This window comes from Magallana gigas, chromosome 1, assembly GCF_963853765.1.
Source record: "Magallana gigas chromosome 1, xbMagGiga1.1, whole genome shotgun sequence".
Taxonomy (NCBI): Eukaryota; Metazoa; Mollusca; class Bivalvia; order Ostreida; family Ostreidae; genus Magallana; species Magallana gigas.
In genome coordinates this window covers 54,949,131-54,971,820 of record NC_088853.1, presented here as the reverse complement: position 1 = coordinate 54,971,820, position 22,690 = coordinate 54,949,131, and the positions used below count along the sequence as shown (strand labels likewise).

Genomic DNA, 22,690 nt, shown 5'->3' with positions numbered 1-22,690 from the left:
TTCGTGGTTTGTGTTATAGTTTGTGCTCTACCCGAGATTAACCTGTACTTTGGCATTGTATTTAAAAAGAAAAAAAAATAGTGTATAAAAATGCAATGGAAAAGTTTTCATTTAATAGTTTTGCATGCAGGAAATACTAGTTGACATGATAGGTGTATGTTAATGGATATGACTTTTAAATGTTTATTCAGTCTTAAGGTGGTATGGGGCACCTCCATATTGTTACTACCGGTACATGCGTTTTGAAATACACAATAAAACCAAATTTATTTTTTTTTCTTTCCAAAAAGTGTTACTTATCAAAATAGTTAGCAAATTCTCAAACAGTGAAAGTATTTTGATTATGACGAATTTTTTTTCACCTTATAGACATTCCTCCTTGACTATTTATGTGTTGTAGTTAAATCATAGTTTTATTAAATTTTTATGAATCATAGTTTTATTAAATTTTGATGAATTTCAAAATGTTATTTGTAATTTAATTAATTACATCTGTAAAGTAATTGTAATTTAATTAATTACTTTTGAAAACTCTTGTAATGGTAATTTACTTGAAGAATTTAAGCAAGTAATTGTAATTTAATTAATAACTTTCCATTGTAATTGACCCCATCCCTGGTCTTGATAGATGCAATTAGTTGTTTCAAATTTTCTCCAATTTCTCCTGTGGTACAATGGAACTCTATATCGGAAAATTTATCTCATAGGACTATGATTTTCTTTAATGAGCTTGTTAACTTTAATAAACTCCCAAAACATTACCATAACTATTTTTAAAAAATTTAAAAAAACTAAGTAATTATGGTCAATAACACACACATACACACACACTCACACCCTTAACCCACTCTCACACACACATATCTCTATATAACTGAATGTGGAGTGGATAAGGTTCTCCTCGCTAAATCTCGGTTTCTTTGTTTGACTGAAAAAAAACAACAGGGTTAAATAAGTAATATGTCAATGTATAAGATTTACAATAAAAAAGCAGTCGTTTTATAGAGACACTATAACTTAAAATTATTTTTTTCATCATAATAATAATTCTAAGTTAGTAAAAAACAATAATATTTACAGTTTGACTTATTAGGAAATCTTTACTTAAAAAAATATATGTATACCTTATCAAAATTAATATTTTAATCAGTTTATTATAATTCATGTATTTGAAAACAGTGTATATAAACTATACAATGTACATCATCATACCTTTGTCCTTCACAGGAAAAGTCCACTTCTAGCTTTCTTTTTCTGTTTGTGCCCTCCTTACCCATAAAATCTCTACAACATTAATTAATATATCAAGTGTAAGTCCCATCTTTTTATTCCTGGAAATCAACTCTCATTTATGAGGCATTGAATGTGTCATTAATTACCCTTCATTAAAGGAGGCAACCGAGAATTCTTGATCACCGATCCACTCTGTTGTGAATTCGTCAAATATGGGGGAATATTCATTAATATCTTCATCTTTTACAAAATTTCTATAAAAATATTTGGAAATAAACGTAATTTTTTTTACCGTTATATTTTTTTTACATTGACAATGATAATCATTAAGTTGTAATCTCTAGCTTAAAGCAATCCAATCATTATCATTTTTTAAAATTCTTCAGAAACCTATATAGTCTTAAAATGTACAGAGATAATGTGATCCGTTTTTTAAAAGATATCTAATTGAATTTTTGAATTTAAACACATTGAATTCATTTTTAAGAAGAAAAAAATCACAAATACATGTACTTGTTTGGAATAAATAATCATCGAATATACCCAAGAATTTTGAAGGAAAGGAGGTACCGTTGATTACTGTGATATGTATATTAATAGAGAAAACAGGAAAAAAAAAACGACTTAATTAACAGCCAAGTGGTATAAATTTTATAAAAAATGCACAAACCTTTTAAACTTTTTAAAAAGTCTAAACATAATTCCAAACAAATACATTTTTTACTTTAAGTAGAATTACTTACTTTACTTGATTCGACCCGGCCATTGTAAAAATGAAGATGTCACAAAATTTAAGATCTAGAACGTATGGTGGACAGATGATATGTATTAATTGACTCCCTTAATATATAGTTCTTTTTGGGCGTCTTTAATAATTATCGATATAAGTTTGTTCCGATTTTCTGACCATTCAAAAATGTTTGTTTCAAAAAGGTCAAAAGTTTGGGGAAAAGCACAGACGCTAGCAAAAAATATTTCGCGCCAGGTCCAAAAAGCGCTTTTTGCAGAAATTGCGCCAAAACTTAAAGTCACGTTTTCGACACCCTTGCTAGCCTTCATTAAAACGCGATAAGAGATAGTTATTTATTTAACCTCATTATGGTAAAATGCAGACTGGAAAAGAGCTCCTTATTATGTCTCCCCTTTCAAAGGGGAGACATATTGTTTTTGTCGACTTTCTCATTCTTCTTCTTCTTCTTCTTCTTCTTCTTCATCCAAATTTGTCCAGGCCGTAACTTAAATACCCTTTGACATTAAGACTTCAAACTTGGAACATAGGTAGATGGTATTGAGAAGGAGTGCACGCCACCAAAAGTTTTGACCTTAACCTATTTTTTGTTTCAAGGTCAAGCTTTTCATAAAAAATATTGTCCTGACCATAACACAATACTCCTTTAACATACAGACTTTTAACTTGTATCATGAATAGATGGTATATAACCTAGTTAAACCTTAGCAAAATTTTTGACCTTGACCTAGAATTTTTATTTCAAGGTCATATTTGAAAAAACTTCATTGTTCAACTTCTGAATATACTTTGACAGAAGGACTTCAAACTTTATACAAAGAACATTAATAATACACTTAGGTGTACTATTGAATAATATTTGACCTTGACCTTGTTTTACTCAAGGTCAAATTAAGAAAAAAATAATAAAAATTTGTCTGGGTCATAACTTTAATACCCTTTGACATTAAGACTTCAAACTTGGAACATAGGTAGATGGTATTGAGAAGGAGTGCACGCCACCAACAGTTTTGACCTTGACCTATTTTGTGTTTCAAAGTCAAGCTTTTCATAAAAAATATTGTCCGGACCATAACACAAGACTCCTTTAACATACAGACTTCTAACTTGTATCATGAATAGATGGTATATAACCTAGTTGAACTGTACCAAAATTTTTGACCTTGACCTAAAAAATTTATTTCAAAGTCAAATTAGAAAAAACTTCATTGTTCAACTCTTGAATATACTTTGACAGAAGGACTTCAAACTTTAAACAAAGAACAATAATATTACACTTAGGTGTACTATTGAATAATATTTGTTAAATTTGCCCCATATTACAATCCTTGGGGAAAAGGGGAGACATGTGTTTTTTTGTAAAAAAAACAATACCCACTAGTTATACTTGTAAGCGTTATCATAGATATAGGTACAAGATGTCCTATATAGCAGACGCAGATCCAGCTTTTTAAATCAGGAGGGGTCCAAAAGATTGAAAGTCTGGCGAAGCCCCAGGAGACTTTGGAATTCCCATGGTTTTATGATAAAATGCAAAATTTTTGGAAATTCCATGGGGGGGGGGTGGGGGTGTCTCCCCCCGACCCTCTCTAGATCCGCCCTTGTTATATACGTTTGACACAGGTACCTGACGTTAATTATTTTACTATTAACCCTACCTAATAATACACAAGGTACTGTTTTCACTGTTATCATGGTACCCCTGAGTATTTATTTCGTCAGGTATACATATAATAAATAGAAAAAATAACTTTATCATAACTGATGTGTTTACCTGGAATATATTTTGATTGAATTGATGTAAACTGGTCTCATGTATTCTTGTATTATGAATGGTGACTCAATCTACATTATGAGTGCATCAAACTGGGGTACACTGATTAATTGTCATTTTATTAATGCGTAATTATAATAAATGTATTAATGCTTGCTGTGGACCATGAAGTGACACCCTTTTCCTCCGATTTGATTATTTATACTAATTAAAAGAATTAAGCATCTTAACCTATATTTTAACGGGTCAAAATTTCGTCATGTCTGCAATGAAATATTAAAACAATCATGTGTCAACACCATGTCAGAATAATGCGCGCGGCGACCTCTTAACCTCAGTCTTACTAGAGGTCGTGTTTTCATTGGAGGATTGAATATAGAGGTGGTGACGTAGTTACTATTGAGGCCCTATAGAGGGGGACTTTTTAGAACAGTAAATTTATAGAGGTCGTGTTCTCATTGGTTGCTTTTAGAAAGGGAGGATGAATATACAGATTTAGTGAGCATGCGTAAAAAAAGTAGGAGGTTTTAGGTTATGACGAAACCATAAGATGATTATATGGTTTGAGAGCATGCGCTGTAGTATCGATAACGTAAAATAGATGATATTAAGCAATACGTGAATTTTATTTAGAAATAATAGGTCGATTTAGATGACCTATTTTGAGCAAACAGTGAAAATAAGGTATACTTACCTGTGCACAGAGAGAGATATTTTAATTTAAAAAATTACATGAAAAAATGCGGTGATGTAGCATGCGCACTTGAACATTAAAAAAGGGTGTATATTAAAAAAGTTTAGGGTATATTTTAAAAAGTAGTTACAATTTTTTATCATTTTTCAAAATGCCTTTAACACCAAACGATTCAACTCCTTCGGCTGCGGTAAACGGGCTGGATACTGCTTTACCAATCCCTGAGCATAAAGACTGGGTTTGGGAAATAGCAATGGACCCCTATCCTTCTGGGAGGTTAAGGGACATTGATGGCAGACTGGTATATATGTTTGATTATAAGTACGAACAGTACTTACAAAATCTAGAAGACCAAAAAGAAGAATATAAAGAAGAAGTAAAGGAGAAGAAGGAAGAAGAAGACAAGAGAAAAGAACAGTAGCTTCTTTGAAGCTGAAATATTTCAACGGTCGTTTTAACGCCCACCAAATTTTTCGAAAAGATGTATCTCATACAATGAAACTGGGGGAAAAGCATTAATCAAATATAGTAGGTGAACAGGTTTTTCCCCACCTAATGTACTTGATGATGAAAGACTTTTCATGACAGCCTACGGTTAGTTTTTTCATATGCTTAACTAGTCAAGTTTGTGATAATTAACTGTAGGAAGCAAGAAAATAAAAAAAATAAGGGGAAAAACAAACAAAATAAAATTATATTCAATATTTTTTATATAACTTTTTAAAAAAAAAACATAAGTATTATAAGAATATGTTGGTTTCACAGAAATGAAGCGCACACATGCACAGCAGCGACGCTATAACAAGTTGCGCGAGGGGATAATAATGCCAATCACAAGAAGGAACGTTAGTCAGATTGTGTACTTTTTTACAGATTGTGTCGCTGTCACTGTCCCGGTAAGTCGTTGCCGATGCCCCTGTGCCGTGACCTCCTCTGTCGTCGGAGTTTCTTCTATGTTTCTATCAGTATTGATGTTGATAGAATGTGATGTATTAAAAGTGATGTATTAAAAATGATAGTAATTAAAGTAGAAATGATGATAGTTTGCGTGTACTATACACTGTGCGGCCAGAGAATGGTGGGTCGAGTAGACAGTGTACTGCTGTCTGCGGTGCCCGTATGATGTGATGTAGTGATGTCTGATGTCAAAGTGTGCGGGGTACTGATATTGATTGTACGTGTGGAATCAATGTTGGTAAATGGGGTCGCTGTGACAGTTTGAGAGTATGTACGTGTTGAAATTGTGTGTTGTACGGTCGACTGGTCTGCGACATATTTGATTTAAGGAGGGTTGAACAGAGGAAGTGTCTGCTAAAATTTGAATATCAAAAAGCAAAAAGCAATATCAAAGTGTATCTGCACCCGAGAAATTATTCAACAAATAAAAAATAAAACAAAATCAACATCTTCAATCATGCACATACTTACACATTGGCGGCATTGTTGCGGTGGTTGCGTCGTCTATCGGGAGGAAAAAAACACTATTTACATTAGCTAATAACATTAAAAATAGATTTCTCCGCTATCCTTTTTTTGGAGTAAAAAAAATTATTACCAGGGCACAAAGGCCTTCCATTAACGAAACGGCAAGCCATTGCGAAATGTGATGCAATCGGCAATTAATTGTGCTTATTCATTTGATAAAAGTGACAGAGGCAGAGTTTTCTCGCGATCGGTGTTTTCTTATGATCGGTCTAACCTTAGAAGTGTGAGCGCAGAGACCCGTTTAAGGAAATAAAAAAATAATTACGTCTGCACCTGTGGTTTTTCTCCGTCGAGTCCAGCATGACTATGTCTCTGATCTGGGTCTCTTTGCATAAATGTACATACTGTACAATAGATCCGCAATTACCCCGAATTCTTAATTGTACGATCGGGACTAAGGTAGTTATATTTCGAATGAAACATTTTATGTAGCAGTGTTATTGAATAACTGAAATGCACTAATTATGAACTTTTAATCATGAAATTAAAGTTTACCCTTTCACGTGATATTTTGATCAGTCATTAACTCCCGTTAACAGTGCGGGTTAGGGTGATCCCGAACAAATAAAAAGTGATGATAACCAATTTTTATTGGACTCTGTATACAGACAATCACTGTATTGTGTATATCGTCTGAGCTTTATGACATACATTTGTGTCTATCAAAATTTGCTTATTTGGTCATTCTGTACCTGACGAGGATACTGATTACACAAAATGTCGCTTTTTCGATAATTTTAAGTTTTATGAATTGTTTTAATTTTAACGACAATTGATTTGATTTGAAATTCCCTGTTAATAATTGTAGGCCAAACCAGTTGGGAGAGTGCGTAAGGGAATTAATGTCACGCGTTTGAACTCGTGATTAACCTAGTGGCCGTGTTTGACGGTTTTAAGTTTGCAAACATGTCATTTTTCAAAAAGTCATTTAGACAATTTCTAAGGAGAAAAGTACCTACCGATCTCCTTCATCCCTTTCTCACGATGAAGTTTTAAGATAGTGATAATATATATCAAATTCCGACGAAATTTGACAGCAGGAGTACCAAATATAATTACCAAAAAGAAAAAAAAATGAACAAAAGAATAAAAAATCAAAGTAACATAAAAATTGAACGGATGAGTTTCAGAAAAGATAAGAAAGCATAATGGGCCCCTCCATCTTTTTTTCCTAAACCCAAATTGCCTCGAAATTTGATTTATAATATTTTTCTAAATTTCTTTAAAATTATAATGAGCACGAGAATTTTCAAAGCTGTATTAAAACCGAAGAAAACGCTCAATAAAATTGTCTTTGGAATATATTCACAAGGATTCAAACATGGCAATGTAAGTTTTTTTTTTTTTTTTTTTTTTTTTTACCTATGATTTGTGTTTCATTTTTTTTATTTCAGAAATAAAATTAGTAAATTCCGCACAAGAAAAATGGCGATAAAATTATTTATTTCTCTTAAATATAATTTTAAGTCGCTGTACTTGCGGGGAAGTGCGTCAAGTAATGAGAAATCTCGCGCAAGCGATTATCGACTTGGACGACCTGCCATGTCCGTGAGTAATTGATAATAGAAAAAAAAAATAACACGATTTTACTTAAAAAGTTAGCTACAAGTGAGTCATTTTTTTTAAAACACACATTACAATGAAAACTTCACAACTGTAAAGTAAAAAAAGTAAATTTTAGGATAACTTGAAATATGAAGCAACTTTGTGTGAAAATATCTTTTGTAATAGAATGTAGAACGAAGTTGTAAATTAGTCTTTTCATTTTTTTTTTTTTTGGATTAAGTATGGAGCAGTGTGCCACTCCACTTCTTTCTTCGTAAGTTTCGTTTGTGTTGTTTTTAGAAATAAAACGTACTCTCCAGTGTATATAATTTTAATCTCCGTTCTGTTTACTTTAACCAAATTTTTATTCTTTATGATTTACACTTCAAAAAATAAAATTGATCATCATTTTTCACCCATATGTAAAGTACTCCACTAGCATCCAGAAAGAGGACGCACAGCTCCTCACCGGGATGTTCGTCAGGGTTAGTATTTTTCTTCCCAAAATTAAAAGTTTCAATTGTTTTATTGTTCAGAAATAATAAATTCTACACTCAACTTTCACTCAAAATTAATAGCATTTCATATTCTGTCCGTACATATATAGCACGCCGATATCATAGAAGAGGAGGGGAAACCTGTTAGTATATTTTATATTCAATGAAACGCAATTTTTTGTAAATGATCTTAGAAATATACGTATACATTAATTTTTTCATATATTCTTAACTTTAATCCCTTTACTCCGTCGGTGCCGATTGGGTCAGTAAATTAATTTTGATTTTATCCTTTTAAATATTAAATTCGTAATTTATACATTGTAGTATGCAGTAAATATAATGTGACCCTTAATTCTCATGTTCATTTAGATTACCCCCCAATGCGCCGATTCGTCCGACGTTAGTATGATTCTTTTTTATTAAATTAAAATATTTTTGTCACTGAGTTATGTTTTTTTTTAATGTTTGAATGGTTATATATGTAAAAAAATTAGCGACGAGTAAGTTACGTAACAAATTTACATGTTTCATTTGGTTTAATTTTAAATATATATAGATTTTTTTAGTTCCAAATTTTACGTCCTTTTTCCCGTAGTTCAACCACGGAGAGTTACTGCCTTCTGGACAATAGGTATGTATGTCTTTTTTAATCACCATAGAATATCTGTTATATCAAATACTAACTGTATGATATTTATGTCATTTTTAATTGTCATGGTTTTGGATGTCTACGTTATTTATTCATGCTTTTAAGTACATAGAAACGTATAACATTATCTAACCAATTTTGCGCATTTTCTTTACACTGTCTTGTAATCATTTTATTTTAGTCTCGAGAGACAACTGCTGTGAGTTATTATTTTATATAATAACGATTTCATTTAAAAAAAAAAAAAAGAAAGAAAGAGAAAATTAATGATAAATTTTTACATGTATGTAAATTAAGAACTATGAAATACAGTTATTTGTTAACAAATATTTATTCAGTATTTCATTATATAGTCTATTTTTATTCTTTTTTTCTTTCATTTATTTATTAATTCTATATTTATTTATTTTTTATTTGGTTTATATTAATTTTTTTTACATAGGGATGTCACTGTATTTGGGTAAGTTTACATTTAATGTTGAAAATAAGATAGATATAATGGGAATATTATTGTCACGAATATATATATATATATATATATATATATATATATATATATATATATATGTTAATGAATTAGATAAAAATTTCTCTAACCTAATGATGAGGTTTGTGTACAATAAATTTCAGATCGCTTGAGGGAAACGCAAGTATGGCCTCGGCCAGCACCTCCACCGCGGCGATGGAGCCCGAGGAGCCCGAGAAATGATTGGAAAAGTAAGTCTATGTTGATGATTGAAAATAAAATGAATGCACTGAAATAAAATTAACAAATGAATATTAATGTAATTAAAAAAAAATTGAATGAAAGTTTTTTTTTGGGTCATGCATTTAACAGTATTGTCTTTGATTAAATTTCTTACATAAAATTAACAAACAAAAAAATTAAATATAACTTCAAAAAAAAAATCTATTTTTTTTATCATGACTTTAACAGTGTTTTGTTTGAATAAATTTCTAAACTTAAATAAACAAACAAATATTTCAAAGACATAAATGAAAAAAAAACAAATAAATAAAATGTACTTTTTTTTCCTATGAATTTAGCAATATTTTGTTTGATTTAATTTCAGATTAACAGAGGTCCCCTTCCCCCCAGACAGGAGGAGAAAATGGACATGTTTTAAAATTAATAAATATTTTTTAAAAGTGTTTGCATTGTTAGTTGTGTATATTGCAATTGAATTACTTGAAAGAAAAAAAACCTGGTATCTATAGTTCCAGAAATCTGTAGACTGAGCAATGGATTGATTGATTTAAAAAAAAAAATCTGCTTTGGGGTGATGACTCATATTTCCAAGCACATTGGAAAAAAAAAAGTTTTCAATATATTCCAGAAAGTAACATTAAAGTTTGCGTTTAGGAAAAAAGAGGCATTTTTTTTTATATAACTATCTCTTGGACGAAAATGTACAGAAGACAATGTGTACAAAAACCGTTTATCACTGTGTCCGATAGTTCCGATGACGCCCTTGGGTACTTCTGATTTTTTTTCTTATCAAATATGATGATTGATTTATCTCATTTTTGTTTCCGCAAACAATAATTATATCAAATATTTACAACTTTATTTAAAAAATTTTTTTTTTTACTTTAACAAACATCTATTGAAATATTATATCATTAGTAAAAGACGGGAAAATTAGGAGGGTATTGCAAAATCGGGATGAAACAAAGAAAAAGAAAGATTGAACCGACTACGTAACTAATAAAGGTATAACGCTAAAAAAATGCTAACCGTTGTAAATGTCAGTTCGACCCTCGGAATCTCTCAGGAAACTGGTGCCTGAAGTCGACAAAAAGGTTGGTGACGAATAAAAGAGATGGAGTTTGGCAAGAATTCCTAAGAAACCAGAATCAAATGGATTTTTGCCAAGTTCAATTTCAAAGTCAAACGACTTAAATATTAAATTGTGAAATATCTTAAGTTTGCTCAGATTATTTGTGTTCACTGACATGAATATGTAATTATGTTTAGGAAAAAATTGTTTCAAATTGTATGTTTTTAAACAATATTTTAAAAAATTTCTTAAAACTTTTCTTGTCATAATTGATGGGTTTGCAAATAAATTTACATTTATGATGCCAGGAAAACGCCAGAACAGGCGCCATTATAGAACTGGAAATTCGTCGCCTCAAACTGGAGGCAACATTCTCCGATCGATTTTAAATATTTACAAGTTGAATAAAATGTTTCATTCACAACTAATTAATAAAACGAGGACTTTACTGCTCACTAATATCGCTTTTATGGTTTCCTTCATCCCATTCAAACAGAAACATTTATTCAAACAGACTTTTGAATACATTTTACGGAACTGATGACATTTGTTATAAGTTGGTGCATTTTAGACATCTCGCGAGAAATAGGTAAACAACACTGTTGTTTTATGTGTGTGTTTATCACATTATATATATATGAATCTAGAATGCCGCTTCCAGTTCGAGGCGGCGAATTTACAGTTATTGTAGTAGCGCTGGTTCTTCCGTTTTTCTTGCACAAAAAATATCAAAATTGTTAAAAAAAAGCCAGAAAAACTTCAGATATTTCAATGTAGACCACCAGAAGAATGGTTTTCCACCAGTCTAGCAAACCCGACACGCAGAAACGCGACGGGATGAATGTAGAAAGCAGACAAGGGGGAGAAATCGCTGTACTGCTGGATACAACACTCCAGATAAATGAATGAGGGACAAAAAGGAAATCAACTACTTCTTTGTCATTATTGTCTCCAAACGGTGTTTTTAAAATATAAAAAAACATAGTATTTTCTGGGGGGTTTTCACCTTAATTGTGCTTATGTGTTGAAAAATTTAATTCAGAACTAATGACGATGAAAAATTAGTGGTTTTTAACAAATTGCATTTATGTTCTACATCATCAAAACTTCTCTACTAGGAAATCGTACTATTAATCGTTTGTCAATATGATTTTAGCATACTCGCTTTTTGATGTACAAAACAAACTTTCCCGTAAGACAGTTATCCCAACGTAAGTATATCGGAAGTTCAACCCTTAGATATTTTTTGTACAAAATGCGTTTTTTCAATTTATAAAGAAAGATGAATTTTTTTCTGTTACGAATTGTGAACGCCCTTATAAATATACACCCTGGGATTCATTGTTAAACAAACATGCCCACCAAGTGATTTCGAGACTTTAAAAAATGATTTTATGAATGAATAACGAATTCAAATACGTTTATAGATAACAATCAGAATACAGGTGTCACGTTTCATTCACCTGTGAGAGAGGCGCTAGAAGGATTACTCCACCTTAAATGAAACCTTCTAACATTATATAAGCATTCAGGGATACTTTTTTAAAACTTACTGATCAATATACATCATAAACAATAGAGAAAACAAAACATACACAATGAATTCATAATACCTATAAATAATTCGGAAATAAAAACGTTGCCAGAAAAGTTCGAAAAGTAGTTAAACATCCACAAATTGTTAACTCTATCCTAATTAGGTCGCTTGTATTTTTTTCCACTATGATGAAAAATTATCAATTTTTAGCTCATAAATTTAAGACGGATAGTGTTTAAAATGTCAAATTACTTATATGATTCTAGGTCGTATGTGATTGATTCATTTTGATAAACGTGAATAATGTTCTAAGGTATAAATTAACATTTTGCGAAGGTCTGCAGATTTGTTAACCCGTACATAATATCATTTTTTCTCCGCTTTGAATGAAGGTCTCAAACCAATACAATTCCAAAGGTTCACTACAAATCATGGTAGAGACAAAATAAATCCCTATATTCCCGTTCGATTTTAAAGATTTCCTGCCAGCAACAGTGACTGTATGTTTTATAAGATAAAAAAACAACATGTTAAACAGTAAAATACATGCTAGATTTGGCCTCGTGTAGCAATGCTATATTCTCTTTTGAGAAGTGGACAGGCATAGCCTACATCCACTTCTCTTCGCAAGCCCTCATGTTTTGATTCTGGAAAACGTGTAAATGCCGGAACCGAAGACGGTTTTCGCTTCGATCCATATTTCGACTCCAGTTTCCTTGAATTTTAGCAGCGGGCATATGAATTCCACATTCTAAACAATAATGCACATATACATCACAAAATAACCAACACTTACCCGCTGTCAAAGCAGTTTCCCAACTTTTACATCCCGGGTTTAAATTATGAGATCTAGGTCAGAGCTCTCTATTGGCGGTTTCAAAAGGAGAAAATTTTCAAGTCGGAAAAATTGGAAATATAATTTTTTTTTTAAGCGACTTCAGATTAAACGTATCTACGTATCTTTGACACAATCAAAAGAGGTTTAAAGTATGTTTTACTATTTCTAAGAAAATAATTTAGTAAAATACGCTCAATTAAAATAACTGTATCATATAAACAAAAAGATATACATTTCAATCTTTATTTTAATTCCATATTAGGTTTTTTATTTACACAAGAACATTTACTCTTACATGAGTTACAGCACATGCAAAATGCACAGGAACATTCATTTGTACAGCCAACACATTCTTGTTTTTGAATGTGAAATACGGCTTCTTTTATTGACATAGCATCCATAACAGACTGCCTCATGCATTTGTTGTCGTTTAGTGTTCCACGCACAGCCGATATCATACTTTCTGCTGTCATTTGTTTTGTGAGTGAACGGCCATATGCATAGCAGATTGCAGTAGACTGCTGGCCATCGCGACCCGCCCTACCAATTTCTTGCCAATATGATAAACATGATTTTGCCGCCCCCCAATGAACAACAATTCTAATGTCTTTAATTTGTATGCCCATTCCAAACGCAATGGTGGCAAAAAGGCAACGAATGCAACTATCGGGTTTCTTAAAGGACTCCAATATCCTTTTTTTACTTTCATCATCGATGGAGCGATGATACATGTCTATCAGTCCATCAGGAGTTCCACGCTCGCGCAATGCGTCCTTAAAGTGTACGTACAGCAGGGCTGTAGCACTGACCGACCTAAAAAACGGAAACAAAAGTTAAACAGGTATCAGCGATTACAAAAAAAATAGAGAAGAGAAGGTAGTGGTTGTAGTATGAAGTTTACATACAACAAAAATATTATAGTGAAAAAATGGGGGGGGGGGGTCATTCTTGATTTTAAAAAATCAGCGTTGGCTGTTCACAGTAAATACGAAAAAAGGGGTCGCCTGCGACATTTTCTTTTTGCAAGATCAAGTGGCTTCTCTTCCCTATCATTATAAACATGTATATATGAATATATATAAAACGTATACCTGCAGTACACTATAATTTTCTTTGCATTCGTTTTTTCTGCACTTATGTAGTCCACCATCCACTGGAGATCAGTCTCATGATTTTGTTTTGACTCTCGGATATCAAGATAAATATTTGGCCTGAAAATGTACCAGTTTTGATATATATAAAATAACTTTTCTTATAGTAATACAAAGAAAATTGATTACTAATCATACTGATCATACTAATATTAAAATCATGCAAATATTCAAATACATGTATATAAAATAAAAACATACCGGTCTGGGACAACAGCAATTACAGACACTTCGTCTGTTAATGCCAAAGAAGAAAAGATATCTTTCTTAACTTTTTCATCACAAGTACCCGTAATTGCCAAAACCGGAGCTTCGATTATACTTCTTAGACATAATACTTCTTTATACGATGGTCTAAAGTCCTCTCCCCTGTAAAATATTCAAATGGCAATAATTAAAAATTTACAAACATTTTTCTAATACATAGAGTGGATATACAAACCATTCTGAAATGCAGTGGGCCTCGTCGCACGCAAACACGCATATTCTGGGTTTCAGGTCTTCAGAAAGTAGTATATTTCTCCAGTGGGGGGAGGTCGCTGATTCGGGGGACATGAAAATGATGGAATACTTCCCAAACTTTATATCTAGAAAATGTGCAAGAAAATAAATATGAAAACTGCAACATATCATCAATTAATGAATATGTAAAAATTGATATTATTTGTTTACCCCGTATGGTATCTGGACTTGTTCCCGGTTCAATTGCAATAGCAGAAACATTAAAGTTCTGAAGGTCTGCGACTTGATCAGCCATTAGTGACTTCAAAGGTGACACAACAATCGAAACATGTTTAATTGTCCAGTTCAACTGAAATGTGATGATGATCAATAATAACATGAACGGCATGTGTGTGTGTAAACCTAGGAATGTATTTTTTATCAAAACAAATACACGATTTAAAACGTATACATATCATATTTGCATAGCCGCGCCATCCCCCCTCCCCTCCTCTGAGTTTCCCCTTGGAAATTTGTTGGCACCTTGGCAAATTCAGATTTATTGAATTCATATACTAAAGTTAGTAAAAATAATTATGAATAAATTTGACCCCCCCCCCCTCCCCGTTTCGTGCCTTAACCCCGCGCTATATACTTACTTCATCTAACATCAGAGGTGGCAGTATGTAGCAAACAGACTTGCCAAATCCTGTTGGAAGCAAACCGAACACGTGTCTTTCGTTCAATATCAACTGTATGATATTGATTTGCTCCTTTTTCAAATCAAAATCAAATCTATATATGTTTTTAATCGATTCGAAGACTGCTATTACATCCTCACCTTCCATTCCCACGGTTTTCGCGCGGTTTTTTTGTTGTGAATGAAATATTTGACGTCGTTCATTGAGTTTCCCGCTAAATGTCACAGTGTTGAAAGCAGTTTCAGCACGGGAGATGGAGGGGAAAAGGTTGCTGACTCCATTGAAAACACCGAGGAAAATAAAGATTTACAGACCTTCCGGAACAACTCCGAAGAAAATAGTTGTAGATTTAAAGCAGAAGGTATGCAGTTTTCACATTATTTTTGAAGTGGACATGCATAGCCTTCATGATTAAGGTTGAATGAAGGCTATATCTGTTCATTTCTTAAAGAGAATACATAATCAAAGAGTTTAACTCATATTCAAATTAGCTAATATCAATGTAGTAACCATGCGCGGGTAGAGAACATTTTTGTGGGGTTGGGGTGGGGTTCGAGGGATACCTACGTTTGACGGGTGGGGGTGGGGGGGGGGGTCCTGCCAATTTATGGCCATTTTACTTTAGTGATATAAGACCTCTCCCACTTCTAGATCTGCGCATATAGTAGATACTTTATTTTCTTATAACAGGCCAAGAAAAACATTGGCTATGCAGTTAGATGTATCGAAAATCACGAGTACAGAAAGGGCTTCTCCTACTTGTACCAAAACTTTGCTGGAGCAAGGAGAGCCTTGCATGTCTTGGTGAAAAAGGAAGTAAGGAGAGGAATTCGTATGCTTTTGCGGGACAAAGAAAATAAAGTACACCAAAAATGTACATACGAAAATATGAAAGATTTCAAATGGCCTGATATCACTCAAGCAGTCGACCAATTTGTCCCTCTCTTGTCCACGGCAATCATCGCAGCTGTGACGACCACTGAAAACGAACGGAGTTTGCGAGGGTAATTATATACACAAACTAATAAAAAAAAATATAATTGTTGACTGAAAATATTAATTTATAAACGTCAACTTATCAAACTATGGGTGTGAAGAAATAGTAAGATGTGTTTTATCATTTACAGACCCAAAGATTTGTCACTGATTCCGGCCATAGGTCTTGTGTCAGCAGTTTTGCTTCATATGCGTTCACCACGTATAAATCTTGTTCAGGGACTCCATGGGGTCGAACTATGGAGATGTGGCGCACAAAGAAAGGTACATTGAACAAATAGTCTTCATTCATCGACATGTATTTATCCATTCATCTTTCAACATGATCATAAAATAAGGCATGTACACATATTGCTTTTACTCAGATTTTCCTACACCTAAATCGAGTTGGATTTTGTACTAGTTATGACACTACCCTACGACTTTTGTCATCCATCAGAGTACACGTCGATGAGAAAGTGGTAGAAATGAAAGAAAATATTGAGGTTTGAACATACAATAAAATGTCATGCGCGGATCGGGGGGGGGGGGGCTCTATTTTAAATTTACAGAGTAAAATTAACAAAAACATATCTCGAGCCCCACCCCCGCAAGGCAAACTTAAATATCCCCCCCCCCCCTCCCCTCCCCCACTCCTGAAATTTTTGTTGATCCGAGCATAAACGTTGAAGATGCGGAAACATATTTAAAATGCTGACTTTTTTTTCTAAATATCGTAAGTATCACATTTAAAATATTTGAATAGAAACACATGGGACTTGGTTTTGATGAGCCAACTGATGCAGATATGGATTCGACAAATTCTGATGCGGATGAAACTATAGATACAGACGAAGACGACAACAGTTCTGTGGAGTCAGGGATGAGCTCAGACTCCAATAGTCTTCTTCCGATGTTAGAATTAGAAAGCGTAGCATCAGATACATCTATTGATATAGGTAAAACGCAGATTATGTTTAAACTGTATGAATAAATCTTTAGTTGAATACTAGTAATTAGACGTACACAAAATCCATAATTCTTGATCCATTTTTAGACAAACAATCACCTGGGTATTGCCTTGTCTGGGACAATGTTGGAAAGATGGTTCGAGTGTCCCGACAAGGCAGTGAACGTCAAAATAAGATGATGTTGTGGGCACTTTCCTATTGTGTTGAAAACAGAGTTCCATCAACCTATTTAGACAACGACATTAGGAAACATGCAGTAGAAATTCCCATTGAGAAGTTCCTGCCCAGTCAAGATGATAGTAAAGAGATACGCAATAGGATGAGCATCATAGTGGCACGCATATTGGTGCAAGAAATCCCTTTTTTCCAGAGACACTTCTCAGAATGTGTGCCAAAGCACGTTAGACACCGGTTCTGGCGAGAGTCGTCAAAGAAAAGCAGTGTTGTAAATATTTTTATACACCATCTATAATTTTGTGTTCTTAGAGGTCAAACTTTTTTACAAACGAAAAATTATATCTTTTGCAGAAAGCGAAAAAAAAATACGATTTCGTTGGGGGGGGGGGGGGGGGTGGGGGTGGTTCTCTAGTAGATAAACGGACGCCGGAAATTTCTCCGTGACGACCTCGCCCCTCTTTCGCAATCATTTAAAGAATTTGATGATCAATCGAGTAATTAATTTTTTTTAACACCTACCTTTTAACACCATAACTAATCGATGCCATTCCTGTTAGATCAATTTAGGTGTGTGTCAAGAAAATCCTTCAACAACAGAGGGGACGATCAGAATTCTTGAAAGACTCCATGAGTATGTACCTAGACAAGAAAATCTCCTTTTCCCCTTGATATGTTATGGCGATGGTCTTTCATGTGAGCGTCATAATGATGCTCACATGGCTCGGGCCAACGCAGGGACGCCATTGGAGGGATTGCAGGGGCTTCAGCCGGTGGCGCAAGAGTTTCACAAAAGAATGCTACTTATGCAGGTAGAAAAATATCCTTTTTCAAAGAAATATTATATTTTTCAATTGTTTATCATAATGATATACATGTAACATAATCTAACGCTTTTTTGAGTAGGATACAATGGACATATTCTTTAGTGGGAAAAGTGCGCAAGACAAGGGAACACTATTCCACTTGAAAAATCTCTTCGGCCACAGAGGTGTAAAGAAACAGATAGGTGATTCTTTCAACCATGCATCTACTTTTTTAAAGTTTGTTACATACGGGTACACTATTCTGGCGGCGATGGAAGTACTACACATGGAATCAATTACGGACGAGCCCACAGACATAGACACGGTCCGAAACAAAACAGAATATGTCATGAACATTGCCAGGCAAATCGTTGACTTGATCTGGTTTGAGATCGATGTGAATAGGATAGTCAATGCGAGAGAGGATGGATCAGTGTACGAATTCTGTTACTGTAAGGAAGGTATATCTCATTATTATATATTGTACTTTGTATTATATGAGTTTCGTGAGTTTTCTCTCCCAAAGCTGTCGATTTCATCTAAAAAAAAATCGTATTTTACAGAGTTGGGAGATGACGTACCCATGGTGGAATGTACCGGAGCAAACTGTCCAGGGAACAACTGGTTCCACATAGACTGCGTCACAGGAGGTGATGGGGACTTTGAACAATCTGAAGACTTTGCATGCTCAGAGGAATGTAGGGGCAGCTATAAATATTGCTGTGGCGTTGACTTGGGAAAGCATGAGCCAATGATTGGCTGCGATAATACTGCTTGTCCACTGGAATGGTTTCACATGAAATGTGTGGGACTGAAAACAGCACCCCGTAAGAATATATATACCAAATAAATGCTAATGCATTTTCATTTTAGAATTTTTAAAAGATTTAATTATAAAATTTCACTACTCGTAATTACCCATCCATACACCGCTCCGCTACTTTATCTTAATCAAATAATTATAGCTCATTGTTTATATTTTATGAAAGGTGGGAAGTGGTATTGCAACCAATGCAAATCCGGTACGGATCAACCAGAGTCAGTTGTTAAACCAGATTTGAAAAACCTGTATGTTAGAGCACTTACATACCATGGTCTGATGGACCTCGTTAGACACGACGCTGTGCGAGAAAATGATGGGGACGCGATGATGGGCCATTGGAGATATGACGTTGTGCAGTTCCACAACAGGCACCATCCAAAATACGTCGTACTGGCCCACCGTCTCTTAGCAGGTTTGGTCTGTTATATTTGTAGAGTACACATACACTTTCATTATTTACTATGAAAGAATTGATAATTTTTGTTTAATTTAGGCATTGAAGGATGGTTACCAGAAAGACTGGCGTTTGACAGTGTATGGAATCGGACGGTCAATCTGGCAGGGGGTCCGGGTAGAAACATGGAGGCAGATATTGTCAATGAGTTTCTCAATAAAGAATTCAAAGGTCGAAAAAAATGTTTCATTTCTGAAAAAAATTAATTTAAGTATGTATTAGCAGCTTTGTTGATATGTATGATTTTCTCCATAGACTCTCTCAGGGATGCAGGAGGGAATATTACTGATGAGACTGTAGCCAGACACAGTCAAATGGTGGGAAGCTTTGGGAAAACGCTGGACAAAATTTTTCTAGGAGCTGCTGACATACAACAAAGAGAATTCATTGTTCATGAAAAAAGCAAATTCTCTGACGATCTTAAGCAATTCGTTAAAATTTTGTACCCAGAAGAGCTGTTTAAAGAGATTCCTGGTCGATCTTTCGGCGCGTTTCATCAGTTTAAGTTTGATATTAATTCCAATTTTCCATTAAAATTAAAGAGCAAAATCCAACAAAGATCAAAAGAACTAGACAAAATAAGACGAAATACCACTATGTAAAATTCTGCCATACAATGTAAAATTAAATTGATTTAATGACGTTTTCTGTTTCAATGTTTTCTTTTGAAACGATTTCAATTTTATCCGAAACTCAATTTTCTGAGCTGTCATAGGAGTGCGCTGACGTATATAAACAATGTGACCCACATATTTAAACCCGGGATGTAAAAGTTGGGAAACTGCTTTGACAGCGGGTAAGTGTTGGTTATTTTGTGATGTATATGTGCATTATTGTTTAGAATGTGGAATTCATATGCCCGCTGCTAAAATTCAAGGAAACTGGAGTCGAAATATGGATCGAAGCGAAAACCGTCTTCGGTTCCGGCATTTACACGTTTTCCAGAATCAAAACATGAGGGCTTGCGAAGAGAAGTGGATGTAGGCTATGCCTGTCCACTTCTCAAAAGAGAATAGCAATGCTAATGAAATATTTTTTTTTTTTTTTTTTTTTACTCTCAAGAAACATAATAAATAAATTCAATACAGTTTTTTAAATATTCTTTCACGCGTGCTCACTCTCTCACACTCAATCTAATTGGTAGAGGGTGTTAAAATTTAAAAAAATAACAAAAGAATTAACCCCCCCTCCCCCCCCCCCCCCCAAAAAAAAAAAACAAAAACAAAAAAATAATAAGGTAAACATAAAAGAGTAAGAATATTAGAACGGATGAAAGCACATAAATTGGTAATTAATGAACAAAGTGTTAATTATCTAAGACAAATAACATGACTAAGATTGAATCATAGTGTCTCAGATAGAATACCAGGGTTGCCAGGTATTGACACATTTTTGCATTTCAAAATTTTTACAAGCTATATATTTTTCAACCTTGTATTTGTTAAATAAATAAGATAAAATACCAGAAAGGCATGGCAGTTTGCCTTTCTTTAAACAAGTAAACAAATATTGTTTCGAACATAGAATAATAAAATTAATAACTTTGTTGTTTTTAGACATTGGAAGTTCACCAAACAAAATATTAACTAAATTAAAACCAAGTCTTAAGGAAGTTGCATGGTAAATATGCAAGCTAAGGTTCATGAAAATTTCTTGCGTCCAGCAGCCAGAACAGAAAAAATAGTAATGAGATAATATTCACATCAGACATGATATATTACGACAATAATTACATAAAGATAATCGATGCTAGACGTGTTAATTGAACTATGGTGAAAACATGACACCTAACACTCGGTGACCCTGTTGTAGAATATCAAACAACCTGGGTAACCTGACCATGGGGTGTTAATGGATATACCCCCTGCATGCGTACATCTGCTTATTATACATTTATAATGCCAGCTTGATTTACAAAGAGATATAAAGATGACACATACATCCCATGAATAATTACAAAATTTGTTCCCAAAAATGTTTTTATTTACAATAAAATTAGTTTTTTGACAACCAAATTTTTCCAGTAAAGGAAATCCACCATACACCAGAAAAACCTTTACATTATCATAATCCAATGAGTCCAAGTTTATTTGCAAAGACAATTGAACAAGTTATTGCATTAAAGGTCGTTTATTAAGGTCTTCCGTTTTCAACGGAAGACCTTGTACTGATTCTGTTGGTAATTCTTTTTATTCTTTTTTTTCTTCTAGACGTTTTTTAAAACTCAAATATCTTGCTTGTTTGTTGTCCTATAAAGTTCAAATTTTCAGAGCTTATTTGTAGTTAATATTTCTCAATATCTAATGAAAATCGTTGAAATCGACACTTCCGGTACCGAGTTATTCCCCTTTTTCCCAAAAATATAGGCATTCTTGTGCACGCAAAGGCTCTGAAACCGCTCACAGCATGTGTTACAAAGTCACAAATCTTAAAAATAAAGAGTTTGAACGTTGTCCTCCGAGTTTTGTTTTTACAATTTTCCTCCTTTAAAGTTTCAAAAAATTAATTTGAATTTGTGTTTCAAAAAATGCTGATTTTTGGGTGTGTTTTTGTTATGTAGCTCTTTAGTTTAAAATTTTCTCTAAACACATACAGAACAAAATATGTGCAAAATATCAAGGGCTTTCACCTGACACCATTGAAAAAGGGTTGGCCCCTTAAATTAGGGGTCTAGAGCCCTTAAAAGTCTTCGCTTTATCACTCAAAAATGGTTAATATTTCGCTATAGCTGTCGATAGAAAAGTTGTTCATTATTGTGTTATCAATGTCGTTACAAAATTATTTTGTACCGGTAATGCGAAATATGAGCGTAAAAAGCTTGTCTTGTTAACATGTACCTGTATTCATTTGGCAAGTAAGCGAATCGTCTTCGTGCGCATAACGTCCATAAATTAACAGCTGAAAGTGTACCAGCATATACGGGATGCTTTGATTCATTTGAAAAAGTGTCTAAAAAGTATACGTGTACATGTTTTTCTTACAGCCTTTTTTTTTTGGAGTCACCTCTGTTTAGGTCCTATAGTGGACAACCGTTAAGAAAAACAAAAACGAGAAAATATAAACGTTCTTTTTCTTATCTAGTGAGATACATAAACTAGATTTAAAAAAAAAATAACTTCCATGAAATAGATTTGAGTCATTTTACTGCAAGCATTTCAAATCGACCTAAATTCTTTGTTGTGTGCGTCATTACATAACTCATCTCGCCCGCGGCCAAGAAAATCGATCGCCAAGGTCGCGGATGGACTACCTAGCGGTCAGCGGTTATCTAATACACAAGAATCGCGTCTGTCATATGTGATTTTATTTAGCCGCAAACACAAGAATCGTACACAATGCCATTAAAGCTTACTATTCTTAATTTGAATTAAACGATAGAGTGTCAATAAGAAATCGTTCTGTTTAATCAT

General features: G+C 33.6%; 1 protein-coding gene and 1 long non-coding RNA gene across 2 annotated transcripts; one reads left to right on the top strand and one right to left on the bottom strand.

Annotated features, from left to right (window-relative positions):
- Positions 1-13,042: 13,042 nt before the first annotated feature.
- LOC136273552 (uncharacterized) lies at positions 13,043-14,866 on the bottom strand. The gene is made up of 4 exons (XR_010711746.1): positions 14,608-14,866; positions 14,137-14,522; positions 13,876-13,995; positions 13,043-13,597 (listed from the first exon to the last, which is right to left on the bottom strand). It is a non-coding gene; the product is annotated as an uncharacterized lncRNA (long non-coding RNA).
- Positions 14,867-15,712: 846 nt separating this feature from the next.
- LOC136273247 (uncharacterized) lies at positions 15,713-20,290 on the top strand. Its single transcript, XM_066077783.1, has 11 exons — positions 15,713-16,081; positions 16,205-16,337; positions 16,439-16,558; positions 16,819-17,011; positions 17,110-17,468; positions 17,758-18,009; positions 18,104-18,464; positions 18,567-18,830; positions 18,993-19,238; positions 19,320-19,451; positions 19,536-20,290. Exons 1-11 carry the CDS (start codon positions 15,912-15,914, stop codon positions 19,880-19,882), a joined length of 2,577 nt encoding a protein of 858 aa, XP_065933855.1. The 5' UTR covers positions 15,713-15,911; the 3' UTR covers positions 19,883-20,290.
- Positions 20,291-22,690: the final 2,400 nt, after the last annotated feature.